The 19,828-nt window shown below is 35.5% G+C and overlaps 1 protein-coding gene across 2 annotated transcripts in view; it reads right to left on the bottom strand.

Annotated features, from left to right (window-relative positions):
• CCDC91 (coiled-coil domain containing 91) overlaps positions 1-19,828 on the bottom strand; it is a 458,769-nt gene that overhangs the window by 237,063 nt on the left and 201,878 nt on the right. For both annotated transcript variants that reach the window (XM_090275502.1, XM_090275501.1), the window contains 2 exons: positions 8,176-8,218; positions 5,252-5,330 (listed from right to left, as the gene is read on the bottom strand). In XM_090275502.1, coding sequence (XP_090131628.1) covers positions 5,252-5,330; positions 8,176-8,205 — 109 coding nt within the window. In that variant the 5' untranslated portion in view covers positions 8,206-8,218. The remainder of the gene's footprint in view (positions 1-5,251; positions 5,331-8,175; positions 8,219-19,828) is intronic.

The following is a 19,828-nucleotide window of genomic DNA, read 5'->3' as shown; positions in this document are numbered from 1 at the left end:
ACTGTGTGACCACATTCAAAATGACTGAGCCAGTAGAGCAATGAATCTGCATCAAATTTTGCATTGCACTTGAACATTCCTCCCTGGAAAATATGTGGGTGATTCAAAAGGTCACAGCTATGGGCAACTGGTGATTGGCAGCTTCATCACAACACGCCGGCTTATGTATCACATCTGGTGCCGAGTTTTTTGGCAAAACCTCAAATCACTCAGGTGGCTCAGCCCCGCTACAGCCCAGATTTGGCACCCTGTGACTTCTGGCTTTTCCCAAAACTAAAATCACCTTTGAAAGGGAAGAGATTTCAGACCATCAGTGAGATTCAGGAAAATATGATGGGGAAGCTGATGGCAACTGGGAGAACTGTGTGGGGTCCCAAGGTGCCTACTTTGAAGGGGACTGAGGTGCCATTGTCCAGTGTACAATGTTTCTTGTATCTTGTCTCTTCTTCAATAAATGTCTTTATTTTTTATATTACATGTCTGGATACCTTCTGAACAGACCTCGTATTCTTTACCTAATAAAAGCCTTTATCCTTACCCCAAAAATGAACATTTCTATTCTCTCCCAAGAACTTTAAAAACCTAAAATCAGGTATTTCTGAGAAATTTTCTTGTGATTTTAAGCTATGTTAAAACTCAGTTAATATTTATTTATTTTTGAGGTAGTTTTCGTGTAGATTACAGACAGCTGGGGTATAGGTAGAGTAAGAGATAAAAGGAGAATATTAGGCTTTTCTTTTTTTTCTTTTTCAATTTTTTTTAATTAATATGCTTTACTGTTTATGCTATTACAGTTGTCCCAATTTCTTTTCCCTTTGTTCCCCTCCGCACAGTGACCCCCCTCTCTCTAGTTGTCCCCTTAGTCTATGCCCATTGGTTGTGCATATAGTTCTTCTCAATATCTTCCTGTCTACTCCCTTCTACTATGCTTCTTAATTATTGTACCATCTCCCTCCCTTTCCCCTCACCCCCCTCCCCACTGAGCTCCCCTCAAAATGTTCCCCATACCTATAATTCTTTTCCCACTCTCATTGCCTACTTAGTCTGTCTTTGTTTCAATTTCCTAGCTTCTGTTGTTGGTTGTTGTGACACAGTTTTCATTTTAATGTTCATAGTTTTGATCCTCCTCCTAAACAAGTCCCTTTAACATTTCATATAACAGTGATTTGGATCTGATGAACTCCTTCAGTTTTACTTTGTCCTGGAAGCACTTTCTCTGCCCTTCTATTCTGAATGCCAGCTTTGCTGGATAGAGTAATCGTGGTTGTGGGTTTTTGCTTTTCATTACATTGAATATTCGTTGCCAGTCCCTTTTTGCCTGCAGAGTTTTTGAGAAATCAGCTGAGAGTCTTATTGGGACCCCTTTGTACGTAATTCTCTTCTTCTCTCTTGCTGCTTTTAAGATTCTCTCTTTAGCCTTAATTTTTGACATTTTGATTATAATGTGTCTTGGTGTGGTTCTCCCTGGGTCCAGGTTTTTTGGAACTCTCTGTGCTTCCTGGACCTGTAAGTCTAGTTTCTTCCCCAAGTTAGGGAAGTTCTGCTTCATTATTTTTTCACATAATTTTCCGATTTCTAGTTCTTCTTCTTCACCTTCTGGCAACCCTATGATTCAGATGTTGGCCCACTTATAGCTGTCCGATAAGTTTCTGAGCCTCTCCTCATTTTCTGCATTTTTCGTTTCCTCTTTCTGCACTGGTTGACTGTTTGTTCCTTCCCTGTGTTCCGATTTGTTGATTTTATCCCCGGTTTTCTTTCCCTCACCACTAGTTTCATATGTGTTTTTGTTGATTTCAGCAGGACTAGCCTTCATTCCTTCCCCATCTTGTTTAAGATCTGCTGTTAAGTCTGTAAGCATTTTTATAACCAAAGCTCTGAACTGTGCCTCAGAAAGATTTCCTATCTGCTGAGTCATTAGATTAGATATTTGCTGTCTGATCAGCTGTGTCACTGGGATCTTTATCATGATCTGTGTCATCCTGACAGTTTTGTGTTTACCTCTACTTCCTGGGCAGGGCTGTCACACCTCCTACGCTATAGGGAATGGAGCCCCATGCACTCGTCACAACTGGGTGACTCATCTCACCACGCTGTGGCGTTTTCTGCAGGGGTGGGGGTCCAAGATGGATTCCTGCCATTCACTCTCCACTGAGAGACCGGAAGCCTCCTCCTCCATCCCCACCCCCTCAGGACTTCACAGTCCAAGGCAATGGAAGTTTGTCTTCCCTGGCTTTGGAATCGCAAGCTGACGGGTTGGTCTATAGCTAGGGGTGCTCCCCAGGCGCTTCTCGCCTCCCCCTAAATGAGTGTCTGTGCTTACCGCCGTCCTGCCTCCGTCACTGCTGCAGCTGCAGACAGCACAGCTTGAACTCTCTTCCCGAGCTTCACTCCTTCTACCTGTCCAGATGAGCACCATTTCTTTATAACTTCATATGTTGGACTTCCATTTATTTTCTGGAACTTCTAGTTATTTCTGGTTTTGCAGTAGTTGTAGTCCTTCTTAGTTGCGGAGGGAGACAGAGCGTGTCAGTCTAGGCCTCCATCTTGGCTGGAAGTCTCCTGTTCTTTTTCAATTTTTTATTGTATTTTTCCCATTACCATTTAGTCCCTTTATACCCTCTTCCTTATTCCACAATCACCACACTGTTGTCCATGTCCATGAGGTCTTTTTCCTTTTTGCTCAATCCCTCCACCCCCCATTCTCCACCTACTTTGCTGTCATCCTGTTCTCTATCTATGAGTCTGTCCCTGTTTTGCCTGTTAGTTCACTTTGCTCATTAGATTCCACATGTGATTGAAATCATATGACATTGGGAAAATTGGACAGATACATGCAGAAAAATGAAACTAGACCACCTTCTTACACCACACACAAGAATAAATGCAAAATGGGTCAAAGACTTAAACGTTGGACCTGAAACCAAAAACTCCTAAAAGGAAACAGGCAGTAAAATCACAGACATTGCTTGTAGCAATATTTTATCGGATATATCTCCCCAGGCAAGGGAAACAGAAGAAAAAATAAACAAGACTACATCAAACTAAAAAGTTTTTGCACAGCAAAAGAAAGCAGCATGGAAATATCTCAAAAAATTAAAAATGGATCTCCCTTTTCGCCCAGAGATCCCCCTTCTAGGAATATATCCAAAGAAACCCAAAACACTAATTCCAAAGGACATAAGCACCCCTAATGTTCATTGCAGCATTAATTACAACCTCCAAGATATAGAAGCAGCCACAGTGTTCATCAGTAGATGAGTGGATAAAACAACTATGGGACATTTACACAATGGAATACTACCCAGCTATAAAAAAAGAAGGAAGTTACCCTTTGCGACAGTATGGATGGACCCGGAAAATATTATGCTAAGTGAAATAAGCCAGTCTGAGAAAGACAAATTAGTCTTTTCTTAAACTGAAAAGAATATGCTTTAGATTCCTTAAAGGTTCTTATCTTCTCTGGTCTTCAGTGTGGACATGATTAAATTGTTATACTAATTAGATTGTTCACATCACTCTTGTTTAAACAACTTCCAGATACCTGAATCAGAGGCCAATTTCTGCAGCCAGAAGCCAGAGGAAGACAAATATCTTCAAGAAAGGAGAAATACTGCTTGGACTGAGCAAACACCTAACCTACCTTGAACTTCAGCCTTAGACAGATTTGTTTTCCTCTGCTTCTAAAAGTCATCGAGGAAATTCAGAAATTTAGAAGAAGAGGACTTTCTTCAGATCTAATTTATTTAAGGGAGTAAGGGAGAAACTATGTGTGTACACTGGAAGTGCTGTTCTTTAATTTTAATTTCATTAGGCTTTGAGGACTAGACCTATGTGTGTGTGTGTATGTGTAACAGAACACTGAAAATACTAAAATATTATATAAGTATCGTTATCCCAAATCTTCCTATCAATTTCCATTGCCTCCCTAGTCTAGTTACTCATTCAGTTATCCATTCATTTATTCAATCAATCAATCATTTTTTTCTTTATTCTTTCTACACATATTTATTGAGGGCTAACTAGAAGCTAGGAACTATGCTCAGCATTTAAGACATGACAATAAGACAAAGACACATAGTACCTAATCCCACAAAACTTACAGTCTAACATGAAAGTAAGAAAACAGGTGTGCATAGATGTGGGTGGGTTCTCTGGGAAATCTTCCCAGAAAACGAAATTTTAAAGAAAGAAACAACACATAAAACAAAAATAGTGGTAGGGAGAAGGTAGAAAATTCCAGGCAAAGAAAACAACATATATGAGCATAATGTCCTCAAATAAGAATGAGCCTCCTAATTATGCCATCCTCTTTCCCACATTTACACTTTTGTTCCATTTACTTTTCTCCTTCCAAAATCTTTCCCAATTCTCCTATTTCTGCCTAAAGAAATCATATGCATCCTTCAAAGCCCAGATCAACAATACACACCCATCTTCAACCATAGTGCTTGGCTCATACCAGGCATGAAATAACATTTGCTAAATAAATGGATGACAAAATCATCATTCTTCCCAAATCACAGATATGCATGTGCCTGGCCCTTGAAGTAAAGGACATAACTCCATAGTGCCTAATGCCTAATAAAAGCTAGAAAAATAGCTATAGGATGAATACCTCTAATAATCTAAGACTAACCAAAGCTGTTAAAGAATTATTATTTTCATCTTCTACTGACTTTATGATGACTTGGCAGAACAAAAAGTCTAAAAAACTCAAAATACTATTCAGACGTGAATTATATTAATATTGAACATCAGGCCTTCCACAAAATATCTCTCAATAATAGAATTTATTTTTTTATTTAATTTCTTGGGTGGCTTATTTTCAATACTTCCAAATGACTTTTCTGAAAAAAAGAAACTTTTAAATTTAAATATTGGTGGGGACAATACATTATTTTTAGAATACATTTAGAATATGGATTTTTTTAATTTATGAACCAGACAACCTAAAAAATACTATTTGTACCTCACCTTCCTAAACTAAGACAAATTATGAAAGGTAAATTGTACTTTAATTTCATTTATTGTTCAAGATACTATTTTTTGAATCATGCCTCAAGCCACCATTGCAAAATTTGTTATGCAATTCATAATTTCTTATGAAATAAAGCTAGATTAAACCTGGGTCATTTCATTTTTCAGATCATAGAAGGCCAAGTACAAAGGTAGAAAGAGGCTCCTAAAGAAAAGGCAAAAAATGTTAAATAATAAAAAAATAATAAAACTCCTAGTTACAGTATAGTAGTACCTGTAGGAAAAGCAGCCCAAGGAATAGCAGGAGATATAGTTTGGGTTTCACCGCTTCCACCAGCAAAAATCTCTGCAGCCTAGAAAACAAAGGCAAAATTACTTTAGAAGCCCTGGAAAATAGAAATGCTATTTAAGCAATCAAACTTCCCTGTTTTACTAGCACATGCTCTGTAATATACCACATATTTTCAAACTCCCTCTGAACACTCAATTGCTTTTCAGTTTTCATTGCTACCACCCCTGCTAATACTCACTACACCCAGTACTCATAGTCTATTATTACCTTTAAGTAAAAATTTTCCTTTCTTACTCAAATACAGCTCCTGTCAATGAAAATTTTATTTCATATATCCTTAATCACATTTTCACTCATGAACTTCACACCTAAGTACAGTACTTTAACTTACCACATTTCCCCATATAGATTTTTTTTTATAGATCATTTTTCTTTAAAAGACTAGAGACCAAATCTTTTTTCATTAATTAGCATAAGACCTACTCTGAGATCAAGCTGAAGAAATGGCATTCATCTATATTTTTGCATAATCTACCAGCTGGACTTACTTAACATTTACAGAATTTTTAAAGCTGACATTTTAAATTAACAAGCCCTACTATTAAAACAGTTTTAAAACTATGGTACAATTACAGAAATGTTGAGATGTGGGTAAATGTACAGAGTTTTCTGTCCCTTAAGTGTCCAGGTCACAGTAAAATTATTATTGAAAAAACAGCCATAATTTCAATTCAGATTCTTCACTAAATTGTTGCCAAGGAGAAGTCAACTGGGAAAATCTGCCACAGGAGATAAGTGATATAGAATATAATGTAGCTATGGCTACTCTCTACAAACTATGAAAAATGAACATGCTTTATATGACCAAGGATAGAGACCTTCCATATTTCTTTAACAGGATGTGGTAAGAAAGAACACTAATAACCACAATTAAATTGGAATGGTTGGTTAAAACTGTACCTGTGTAATATTGAAAGGAATAGATCCACTGACTATAACACTGAAGTATAATTGTTACTCTAAGGAGCACTATCCACTCAATTTTTTTCTAATACAGTTAGACAGTTTTTCTAATACAGTCAAACAGTTTAAATAAGAGGCTATTCTAAGTTTTAACCTTCAAATAACTGACAACTTCTAAACAACAAACTAAGATTATATCTGAAACATTTTCTTCATAATAGAAGAAATTTTAACAAAAATTTTTTGGGTTTTTTTTTTGTTTGTTTTAGATTTTTTAGTTATTTATTTTTAGAGAGAGGGGAAGGGAGAGAGAAAGAGAAAGAAAGAAACATTACTGTGTGGTTGCCTCTTGTGTGCCCCCAACTGGAGACCTGGCCTGCCCTGACTGGGAATCGAACTGGTGACACTTTGGTTCGCAGGCCGGTACTCAATCCACTGAGCCACACCAGCCAGGGCAACAAAATTTTAAATGTTATATTTCAGGAACATAAATAAGATTCGGCCACCCAACAAAATCCAAAATACAGAAAACATACAAATGTGCTAAACGAAAAAGTTTTAGATGAAATGTAAAAAATATGTTCATAATCTAAGTATTGTTATGGAGCATTAGCGAGCAAAGAGGACACGAGGCAATTTAGAAGTAAATTTATGGCGTTTATTTACCTGGCCAGGGACGGGTCTTCCCACTTTCAGAAGCAGAAGATGGGAGAGCCGCCCCGCCTTACAGACTAAAAGGTTTTTAAAGGCAACAGAACTATTCCTATGTCCTTGAGGTAACTAGATAACAACAAAAGAAAAAACTACACAGGCGTGAGAAACTACATATATACATACTTTCTAATTTAGAAGGAACTTCAGCTGATAAATACTTGGCCGGACACTATTCTCATGTCCTTGGGGTGGCCAGATAATAGCTAGAGTCAGCTAGCAAAAGGGGGGCTCAAGGTTGCTAGGATATGTGAGTAAAAAATAACTTGCCACTGAGGTAAAACGCAAAAGATGGCAAAGAGTAAAAAATAACCTATTACAGTATCTCCATATTAACAGATTATTAAAGAGCAACAGAAGAGAAAATGGCCCTAACCTAAAAAAATTCAAACCATTCTTTCATGATATTCAGAATACTGAATATATACTTAATATCTTATATTTCCTGTTAATGTCATTAATTACATTCCCTATTTTAAACACTCTCATTTTACCAAATTCCAAACTAGGTAAAAGTCTCACTTAAAAAAAAGAAGTCACAGAGCTCACTTGATGGTAGTTCCAGGACTGGAGCTCAGGCATCCTGACTCCTAATCCAGAGATTTTCCTGCAAGACTATACTGGCTCCATAAAAATAACTGGGTTACAAAATATTTCAATAAAATGAACACTCACTGAAAAGGATTAAGGAAAAGCAGTGCTTCTTCAGCTAACAATTTCCACTTAAAAAATACCAATTCAAACCTGAGAGAAGATTCTAACACAAACATACTAATTAGCTCTACAAACCACCAAAAGGCAATGTAGTTAATAGTCTAAATCAACTCATTTCAGGTGTAAACATGAAAATATGTGACAGATCTTCAAAGTCATTGCTCATTTCACAAGTATTTCCTAATTGACATGTATCCCAACAAAATCATCTGCTGACAATTTTTAAACCTTTTCTTTAGTGTTTCTACTAGTAGCACTTAATTACCTTAATTTAAAACATTCCTACAGGCATGACCAAATGTTCAATAATAAAAAATCAGTTTAACTTTCAGAGGGGATATATTTTAATTTGCCTTAATTTCATTTTTTTATGCCAAAGTTATATTCAAAATGATCAAGTAAAAAATCATGAATGCCAATGATAAATAATACATTTTCAACACAGTATATACTCCATTATAATCTCACAAAGTCAAACCAATTATAAAAGCAAAATTAAAGTAAACAATAGAACATACCTCAAAACCACCAAAATCATCATCATCCATTCTTCAAATGCACCTGAAAATAATAGAAGACACTGAAACAAGCCCACACACACACTGTGAGTTATGTCAAAACACTGATTTAAAGGTGTATACAGTTTGATTTGTAAAGTAAAACTATTATACTTGAGTCTAAAAAAACTTTTTTTACACTATATGTGTATGCACTTTTAATTCAAAAAGACTAGACTTTTTTGGCAAAATTAGCAATTTCTGTGACTTTTTTCTGCAACCATGTATTTTGCCATTTTATGTTGAGACGCCAGGAGTGGAAAAATATTCTTTTACATTTTAATTTGCTTTTCCCAAATTGGCACTAGGGCTCAATTCAATAATGCTTCCTGCTTTATGCATCTATTCCTCAGTTGTCTGGCAACATCAGCACAAACTCCAGTGAAGAACAGGACTGCGGTGAATTTTTGGAAATCTGTCCCCCACCACAAAGGTTCTTCCCTTGGTTTCATGGCCGAGGTTGATTTAGATTTTCAAAATTGATCAGCATTTTTGAGCTGTGGCCACAACTTCTGGAGCATTTTGATATGTGTATTTTTAGCTGAAACTGCTTTGCACTTTTGGAAAAATGTGGAGCAAGTTACTAGGCTGATCAAGATAAATCAAGTCATGTATTCATGGGAGACCAGGGAAGAAAAAAACACAAGCGAATATCCAGAATCCCTCTCTTCTTTACTCTTAAACAGTATGTAAGAAACATGATCAGTAGGACAACCCATGTATTATTTTGTCCTAAATGTATATCATAAAAATGAAGCTCTTATCTAACAAACCATTAAAGAACTACAAGATCTAAAAAAGTAAACAAGTTAATAGGTGGTATACATTAAAATGAAAAATAGATTCACAATAAATTGTGAATCAGTAACTGCAAGTGATACTCTGGTCAATAATACTGGTTTCCTTTTCTAAATTTCAAAAGTGGACATATCCATATATTAATTATAGTTTCCTTGACTCAGTAATACAAGATGGACTTGATTACAGGAAAAATAATATTCTCAAATTTCTAAAAGAAAAATAGCTACAACAAATTAAACCATATGTTAAGCAATAATTCTAAAGGCATTTTCTAAGGCATTTTGCTCTCAGTGATGAGGCAGTAGTTGTCTATAGTCACATTTTGCCTTCTCACTGGAATTAACACTACTGCTTTCAAAAATAAGACAAAAATAGTCAAAGAAAAATAAACAGTAAAAAACAATCTCAAGGACTGTTTTGCTTTAATAAGCAGAGAAAATTTACTTTCACAGAAACTCAGTAGGTAATGGCACTAAAAGAAATATATGTAGACAAAAGTACATTCTAAACAGGAAGGACATTAAATTAATCAGGATACCAGTATTGTCACCATTATCCACATCTTAACGATCTAATGAAAATTTTTTTTAAGATGTACTTGCCCAAAAATCAAAACTAAGCAAGTCATCCACATAGTGCACTTAAAAAATATAAACCAGACTTTCAGAAACTTTTGATGGTGGTTAGTTTGAAATGGAATTCACATTAATTTTGAGTTGCAAGCGAACAGAAATCTGTATGTGATTACATTTTTTTCATGAAGAAATTATGAAAGAAGAGTGATATGGATACAGAGATTTAACCAAGTCAAACTATAAACACCAAGTTTGCCTTTTCCAAATGTATCCCACAAATCTCAGGAGACAATTAAAAATTATTTTTAGCATCTATGAACACTGTACCCAAATAATATGGTTTAAAAAGAATGGAATTTTTAGTGTAATACTTCTGTGTGTTTTCATAAGTCATATCCCAATAAATTATTTGTAAGGTGCCAGAAGATTTGAAAACAAAAACAAATACCCGTGCCTGACAATCATTTCAGCTTTGTTTGCCTGTGGTAATGAACCAAATACCATCAGTTTCCTAAGTACTGATTTAGCTCTACAAAAGAACACATTATTGACCACTGATGTTTTCCATACCTCTCAGCAACTTCTACATATTAAAAGGCAGATAATAGTCTTCCTCTACTTTATTTTCAAAGAAATACTAATACATTTTAAAAGACAACTGTGTGCTGAGTTTCTTAAAAATAGAGTACTAGAAAAATAAACATTATTTTAAAGCAATAACCTTTCTCTGAATAATTTAGTTTCAAATCCTGAAACATTTTGTTTCCTTCTGAACATTTAAAGAATCAGGAGGAAAGAAAATTAGAACATTGATTTGTAAAGATTCATTTTACAAAATACAAAAACTAAAAATTAGTTTTTAAAAGGAAAATCACAAATATAGGCTTCTATTTACCGTAATACATTACAACATTATTTTATCTAAAGTGCATTTATAAACTTTTAAAAATATTCCTAAGCATTTAACATTATATTTCATTACACTACAAATATAATATATAGCAACACTAAATATATGTCATCTAAGTTACAGAATCATGAGCCTGACCAAAAAGATTGACAAAACATGTAGTTCTTTCTTTACTGTCCTGGAAAAAGAGATTAATACTTTGCTATGATTAGGTATCTAAACTAAAAGATTTCAAAATATTTATATTTAAGAATTCTCATACATCTTTACATCTGAATTTAATCTCTTGTTACACTATTGTATTAATTTCCTCCTTTGCTATCCTCAGTATCTAATAATGGCTAATATTTTACAAAAACAACATATATACAACACTTAATGTAACAAGTTTTTATGAACAACTCTGCATATCACTCAAGGTCCTCAAGGAGTCATGGTCAGATGCAGGGGAAGGGCAGAGTGTAAGAAAAGCATGCAAATACAAATAGTGAGATATAAAGAAGAAAATATGTCCAAGGTGGAAGGAAAGATTTTCATAAGTTCATTTATCTAGCTGGAGCACCATGAAATGTTTCAGGTAGGAGACATTTGAGTTCTAGTTCATCAGGCCTAACAGAAAAGTTTAAATGGCACAATTAAGAGCATGTAATTTATTCAAATCTTTTTCCAAAGGTCTTTTCTTAAAAGATACCAAGGATCTGTTTTGATTCTTTGTTTCCTCATAAACACAGGGCCAAGGAGAATGTGAAATGAGAAAACTGTACAAAATTTAAAAGTAAATACAAAGATAAATCTGAAACTATGAGTGAAAAAGGAGAATCACGTTTACATCATAGAATTCACAAGGGGCTCAGGAAAGGCAGGCACTGAAAGCTAGGTAAATGTAAGACTCAAAATAAGAGTCGCAGATATGCCCAAGACTTCTTCCCAGAATCTGCACGACGGAGCCACTCACAGTTCCCCATCACTGCTGAAGGCTAACGGTTTATTCCCTGGACATGGCACAGTTCAGGGTCCCTGGACTGGAAGGCACTGAGGCAGGTGAACTAAGTCAAAGTTGTATCAAATGTTGAGACCCATTCCCCAGGTCCCCTTTCACCACTCAGCACCCAATCTGCCTGTGGCTGGGCTTTGGTTCAACTTCCATTCGGCAGTTTAGAAGATTCTTCCCTGGTGAATCTAATTTAACCCATGAAAAAGGACTTCATCAGAGGTTCCACAAAGAAACAGCTCACTCAGGTCACATCACTTGACAAGCCCTAACCACATGCACAGAATTTCCAATTTGCTCCTTATTTCACAAGACGCCAACGAGTGTAAAGGTACAAAGAAGAGACAATGGAGTCAGGCTACTTGGATTCAAATTCCAGCTCTGCCACTTACCTGCTGTATTACACTGGGCAAGTTACTAAAGATTTTATTCCTCGGTTCCTCATCTGTCAAATAGGTATAATAATAATAATTAATAATTAAAAACAAGGGTAACTAACTCCTGAAGTCATTATGAGGAATAAATGAGTTAAAAATGATGAGACACTTACACCAGTGTCTGACGCATTCTAAGCATTATATAAATAATGTTTGCTAATTTATTATTGGTGCTTCACTCTTACATATTAGCAGACTTCAAGGACAATCAAAGACATAAGATATCTAATATGAAAAATAGAGACCAAGCCAAAAAAAAGAAAAAAGATAGAAGAAACAGACTACATAGAAAATGTTTTTAAAATAAAAACTATAACTAGTACCTGAAGAGAGTTAACAGAAAAATAATTCACCCATTAAATAAGAACAGGAATCCCTAATATTTTGGGGGTGGAGGGAAAGGAGTGTACAACAAGACTAAGGTCTTGAAAATAAAAATGATAATTACAGAAATGAAAAACTTCAGGATCTAGAAAGATAGAACAGAGAAAACAAAAGAGAAGAAATCATTAACAAAATCAAGAAAATTTTCTAAAACCAAAGGAAATTATTTTTCAGATGGAATGCTTCCTCAAGTGTTTAAAAAAGAGGGAAAAAAAGAAAAGAAAAAAACATTAAGGCACACCAGGGACAAAAGGAAGCTCCTACAAGCTTCCAGAGATAAAACAAGTTTTATTCAAAGGACTAAGTTTATAATGGCAGTAGACTCCACAACAGCATCACCAGAGGATGAAAAACAATGGAGAAATGCTTTTAAAATTATAAGGGAAAATTATTTAAAACACAGAATTATATAATCAGCCAAACCAAGAAATAATTAAGTTGAGGAAAAAATAAAGTCATATTCATACCGGCAAAATCTCAAACAAAAATTATTTCCCAAATACTCTTTCTTAAAAAGCTATGGATTAAACCAAGGGAAGAAGACAAAGGAAGACAAGGGACCAGGAAATAGGAAACCCAACTAAAATGCAAAAGAAAGGGAATTCTTCCAGAATAATGGTGAAATAAGTTCCCAAAATTCCCTTGTAGCAAGAATAAGAGAGCAACCAGCCTACATCGGAACATATCAAAAAGTTCCTGAAAGATGTAGTGAAGCACATGAAGTTAACAGACTGTCTCATGTGTTTTACCATCATGAGGGTAATTTTAAACAATGCAGGGCTGAATTACTCATTGGAAAATTAACCAAATGAAAAGAGAGAAAATATGATGATGGACAGAAAAAATAAACATTATATACTATATTCCTCAGCTGTTAATAGTAAATAGTCATAACAATGTAAACAATGAATAACTAATTGCACCAAAATTATAATTATTCTGGGAAAGTAAGAGAAAGATGAAGTATGGGTATGGGGTATAGGGTGTGGTGAAAGACAGCTGAAGCCTGAACTCCCATACTGGAAAGATGATGGTATGAAACAGAAATATCAAGAAGTAGCACAATAAATATGTTATTTCAAGATTCAATGGTAAACAACTAAAAGAATCAGCCGTATGTTCTAAACATCTTGCCTCTAGAAAGCAAGAACTAGAGAGGCTGAAAAGAAGGGACTGCATAGGAGATGCTCTGTGTCATATCAAGCACTTTACAACTTTAAACTGTGGGCATACGTAACTATTTTTTAAATTTTTTATTGAGTTTGAGAGAGAGAAAGGTTTGTTGTTCCACTTTTTTATGCACTCATTGGTTCCTTCTTGCATGTGCCCTGACTAGAGATTGGACTAAGAACTTTGGCATAGTGAGACAATGTTCCAATCAACTTAGATACCCAGCCGGGGCCGTACAGAACTGATATTCTTAAATGACAGTAGTATAAACTTTACAGCACAGTGAGCCAACTACCTATTATTTCCATCAAAATACATTGAAAAAAGGGAACTCCAGGAAAATTTTGTGTTTACAAAACCAACTAGAAAAGAGGCTTAAATGCTTTAAATTAGCATTTAGCCAGTGAGTAAATTTAAAATTTTTATGTTAGTATTCCTTCTAATATTTTCCCATATGACAAGTATTTATACAAAATATAACTTCCTCAAAACAAAAGAGAATAAAAATGCCTACCAGAAAAAGACATTTAGGTAACTGACTTCAAAAAAACAGAATCTCCAGAATCATCCACATAATTCGATCATCCCAAAGTGCCCTACTCACTGTGACTGTCCACTTAGCATTTGACCCAATTTCTATCCCATCTGGAAAACTGACGAACCAGCATCCTCAAAATCACAATATTTTTCCATTTGATCATGGTTCATGCCATGTTTCCTAGACGCAATATGAGGTCAGTCTGTAAAACGTCCAGCCATTGTTAATATAATGAGAATAGTTTGCATGACATTGATGTCACCTGGCAGCCAAGGAGAGGAGACTGGAATGTGCATGCATGAACAATGCTGACTTCACTGTACTAGTCAGTGGGGGGTGGTAGACACCACTGAGTGAGCATGTGTACTGTGTGGCCTCACATTCAAAATGACTGAGCCAGGAGGCCAACAAATCTGCATCAAATCTTGTGTAAAGCTTGAAAATTCCTCTGCAGAAAATATTCAAATGATTCAGAAGGCCACAGCTATGGGCAACTGGTGATTGGCAGCTTCATCACCCAGATGACTCAGCCCCCCTACAACCCATATTTGGCACCCTGAGACTTACGGCTTTTCCCAAAACTAAAATCACCTGATATCAAACCATCAATGAAATTCAAGAAAATACAACAGGGGAGGTGATGGCAATTGGGAGAACTGTGTGAGGTCCCTAGGTGCCTACTTTGAAGGCAACTGAGGTGTCACTGTCCTATGTACAATATGTCCTGTATCTTGTATCTTCTTCAATAAATGTCTCTATTATTCATATTACATGGCTCAACACCTTCTACACAGACCTCATAGACAAGTGACTTTTTTTCTGATTGTCCTGAGCAAACAAAGTGGTAAGAGGAAACAGAACAAAAGAAACACACACAGACACAGACACACACTCTTAGGAAGAGTTAAAAATGAACAACCATTAAGACTTAACTAATCGGAAGAGTCTAATCATATAAACCAGAATTTCAGGCTTATCTGTTCAAGGTAATTGTTTACCCAAATTTCTATAAGTTATTCCAAGGTAGAGTAGGGACTATTTCTTAATCTTATTTTTTCTATTCCCTAGCACCTTAAAGTGAGCAGTTGCTAGCACAGAGAAGGGGCTCAAAAAATATTTTTGAATCAATATATTTTGAATAAATTATAGAATGAAAACAAATGAGTGGCTAATATTTTTCACATGACTTCCCTTTTCCTCTTATTTTTCCAGGGAAAACACAATGAAGTTTGATAAGTAGAAGATTAAGTTGCAAGCACTAAACAAGCTCCACCCATCTGAAGACATCAGCTTGAAGGCCTAAGTCTTGAAATTACATCATGCCACCCTCTTAAGTGTCCAATTATTATTAAGGCTAATGATAATTTTGAAACTTCTATATGAAGCTGAAGTGAAGGACTATTGCTGTACTATAAATACTACTGCCAGTGACAAAAGATGAAATACTGCCATTTATGACAACATGGATGGCCCTTGATACCATGCTAAGCGAAATAAGTCAAGACAGAAAAAGTTAAGAATCATATGAGTTCATTCATATGTGGAATATAAAATGGAAAGCTACAGATGAACAAATAAGAAAAACAAACAAAAACTCATAGATACAGATTAACAGTATGGTGGTCACCAGAGGGAAAAAAGGGTGAGGGGCTAGGCAAGGGTAAAGCAGGTCAAATATATGGTGACAAAACATGATTTGACTTTGGGTGGTGGGCACACAATGCAACATATGGATCATGTATCATAGAAATGTACACTTGAAACCTATATAATCTTATTAACCATTGTCACCCCAATAGATTTAATAAAACAATAACCGAGATACATATTCACTATCTGAAAAATATTCTATTCATAAATGATCATTTAGGAAAATATTCCAACCAATAATAATTCTAATAACTAAATATTTTCCTTTATCTAATTTTCATCTGTGCTATCAATTAAGCTTTTGTCTTTACCAGTCTTCATTCAGAAAACTTACATTTCCCAGCAGGTAATGAGAAAATATAATTGCAAAGCACTAAGACTCTCCAAAATCCTTATCTACCCTCAAGCCCCTTTGGTTAATCCTTCTACCACCTCCAAATCCTGAATAGAAATCTTTGCCTCAGAGGATGTACCTCTGGTATTACCTCACTACCCTCTTCTCCAAAGAATGTATTCATTCTCATTATCTTAATGCTATGCCCAAATTTTCCATAATTAACAACCTCACTGGGGCCAGTCATATATTCCCAATAAAATAATAAATGTTTTTGTTTATCATGCTGTCAACTAAAAATTCTCACAGCACAAATTGTACTCCACCGATCTGGCAAAATCTTGACCCTCAATGACTAATAAGGGGTTGATATATCACCTCTTCTCACATTTTAAAAGAGAACACAGGCCTTCTCTAGATAAAAGGAAATTAAGACTGAAAAAATATTACAGTCCCTTTCTCTACCTTCTTTACTTACCTCTAAGAGAAAAATCATAGGAATAATAGTGAGAGCAAGATATTCCTAGGTTCTCTGTTCAGTGAAATTAATATATAGAGGTCAGCATGCATGCACAATACAAATTCTTTGGGTTCCCCACTGGGAACTTTGTGCCTACAAATAATATATTATTCACTAGTCCAGTTCATAAGAGAAGCTCACCAGACAAAAACTTCATTTTCTTACTATGGAGATATGTTTTTCAGTCTGTGTCTGGATGGGTAAATTTAATTCATAAGAGAACTTCTGAGAGGCCCCTTTTCAGCCTCAATCGAAGCCACATTTACATTAAACCTTTAATAATAGAGCCACTTTTCTGATTTCTATGACTCTTGGTTCTATTTCTCAATTGATTCAGAATCTGGAGTGGTAACAAGGCAACTGATAATAGCTCCCCCAAGAACCACCAATAATCCAGTTACCTGTCTTCTGCTGAGAACTATCAGAGAATTCACTATGAAATTCATGTTTCCCGTTTGCAGATGGATTCACAGTGCTGCCTACCACATCTACTTTTTCTCTAATTAAGCCTCTTTTCTTTCATTCTATAGAAACTATTTCAAAGATTCTCAACTCTCCCCAGACTTGCAAACTTTGTCCCTTTCAGTAATCAAAGCACATTACCAAGCCTCTTGGTAAACTGCGAAAACAGAGGCAGTCCCTTAAGTTCTTTCTACCAAAGCCATGGTTACCAGCATCAGTACCCAGCTATTCCACTTTATTCCACTTATAAGGAAAGAGGGATCCCTCCACCTAGTTAAGGCTAACCCCTCCATCTGTGCTCTCAGAGAATTGGCTCTCTGACTTGTTCCCTCTCTTAAATATTCAACTCCCCTCTCTTTTTTGATACCTTCCTATTAACACTGAAGCACAATCCAAGTCCTACATATTTAAAAATGAAACAAAACAAAAACAAAAGCAAAACCATCCTCAACTACACATTCTTCTCCAACCACAACCCTCTCCTTTTCACGACTCAAGATCATAAATGTTCTATTCTTACTGCCCATGCCTGCAACCAATTAGGTCCTTTTTACTAAATGCAAAAAGACAATTTCAATTCTTTGTCTTATTTAAATACTAACAGCATTTGACCAGTCTTTCCTTCTCAAAACACTCTCACCCTGTGGTTTGCAAGACAACCATACTTTTCCCCTCTTTCTTCCTATTTTTCTGACTGCTTCTTCCCAATCTCTTGCAGATTCTTTAACCTGCTCTTTCAAATTTGGAATTCCTAACTGCTTCAACCTGGCCCTTCTTTTTATCTCACTTATATACACTCCCTGGACTACTTCATTCACATCTTTGGATTCACTTACAAATAATACACTAAGGAATCTCTACTTTAGGTCTATCTCCTGAGTTCCAGATCCATATACCCAACAAATAATTATATACATCCTCATCAATGTTTTTTTTTTTTTAAATAGTAGTTACCTAGTGAATATGAAGAAGTACCTCACTATAGTTTTGATTTGTATTTCCCTAATGATTAACAATGTTGAACATCTTTTCATCAACTTACTGGCCATTTGTACATCTTCTTTACACAAATGCCTATTTCAGTCCTTCACTCATTTTTTAAACCTGGTTGCTTTTTGCTGTTGTTAAGTTTTAGGAGCTCTCTATATATTCTGGATAGTAATTCTTTACCAGATATATGATTTACAAATATTTCCTCCCATTCTGTTGGTTGCCATTTTACTTTGCTGATAGTGTGGTCTTTAGCTGCACAATATTTTTAATTTTTCATCAAGTCCAATTTGTCTATTTTTTCTTTTGTTGCCTGTGCCTTTGGTAGAAATTCAAGATATCACTGTCAAATCCAATGTCACAAAATTATGCTCTACATTTTCTTCTAGAAGTTTTATAGTTTTAGGTCTTACACTTGGGTCATAGATCCATTTTAATTTTTATCGTATTAGGTAAGAGTTCAACTTCATTCTGTTACATGTGGATTTTCACTTTTCCCAACACCATTTGCTGAAAACACTATTTTCGTCATTGAACAGCTATGATACCCTTCTCAAAAATCATTTCATCACATTTGTAAGTGTTTATTTCCAGACTCTAGTTCTATACTATTTTGATTACTATTTTGTTGTATTAAGTTTTTAAATTAGACAGTGTGAATTTTCCATCTTTCTTCTTCTTTTCAGAATTAATTTGGCTATTCGAGGTATCTTGAGATCCCATATGAATTTTAAGAAGGATTTTTCTATTTCTGAAAATAAAAGTCATTGGGATTTTTTATGAAGAACTAATAAATCTGTAGATCAGGGGTCCCCAATCCCTGGGCCATGGACCACACAGCAGGGGTGAGAGGCAGGCTAGGGTAGCTTCATCTATATTTACAGCCCCGCCCCATAGCTCGAATTACCACCTGAGCTCTGCCTCTTGTCAGATCACTGGTGCTACTGAGCACAAATACTACTGTGAACTGCGCATGCAAGGGATCTGGGTTGCATACTTCTTATGAGAAAATAATGCCTGATGATCTGAGGTGATGCTGATGTGGTGATGCTAGCACTGGGGAGCAGCTGCAAATACAGATTATCATTAGCAGAGGTTTAACTATACAGAGACCATCCGAAATCATCCCCCCCACCCCAGTCCATGGAAAAATTGCCTTCCACCAAACTGGTCCTTGGTGCCAAAAAGATTGGGGACTGCTGCTGTAGATAACTTAGGGTTAATACTGACATCTTAACAATATTAAGTCTTCCATTCCATGACATGGGATGTCTTTCCATTTATTTATGTCTTCTTTATTTCTTTTTGCAGTTTTTCATTGTACAAGTCTTTCATTTCCTTGGTTAAGTTTGTTGTTAATTATTTTATTATTTTTGAAGCTATTGTAAATGAAATCATTTTCTTAATTCCCTCCTCTGATTGTTCATTGTTGGTGTATAGAAATGCAACTGTTTTGTGTGTGTGTATGTGTGTGTGTGTGTGTGTGCTTTGATCGTATACAGCTACCTTGCTGAATTCGTTTATTAGTTCCAACACATTTTTTTACATACAACATATCCTCTATGAACAAAGATAATTTCACTACTTCCTTTCCAATTTAGGTAGCACATCATTGTAATCACCAAGGCCAGTATCTTCAAATCTCTCTCTGCTCCTCCTTCACACAGCCTTCTCCTCTGTAGTCTCAAATCTTGATTTCTCTCTTCTAGGTTATCTGTGATAGTATTTAGTGCCCACCTACATAATCTAGGATAATCTCATTGTAAGACCTTTAATTCAATTACAGTAGTCCCTCTCTATATCACAGTTCACTTATCGTGGCCTCACTGTATTGCGGAATTTTTTAAAGTAT

Source organism: Furipterus horrens, unplaced genomic scaffold (assembly GCF_987537825.1).
Source record: "Furipterus horrens unplaced genomic scaffold, mFurHor1.1.pri manual_scaffold_4, whole genome shotgun sequence".
In the NCBI taxonomy this organism is placed as follows: domain Eukaryota; kingdom Metazoa; phylum Chordata; class Mammalia; order Chiroptera; family Furipteridae; genus Furipterus; species Furipterus horrens.
This window is presented reverse-complemented; position numbering and strand designations above follow the sequence as displayed.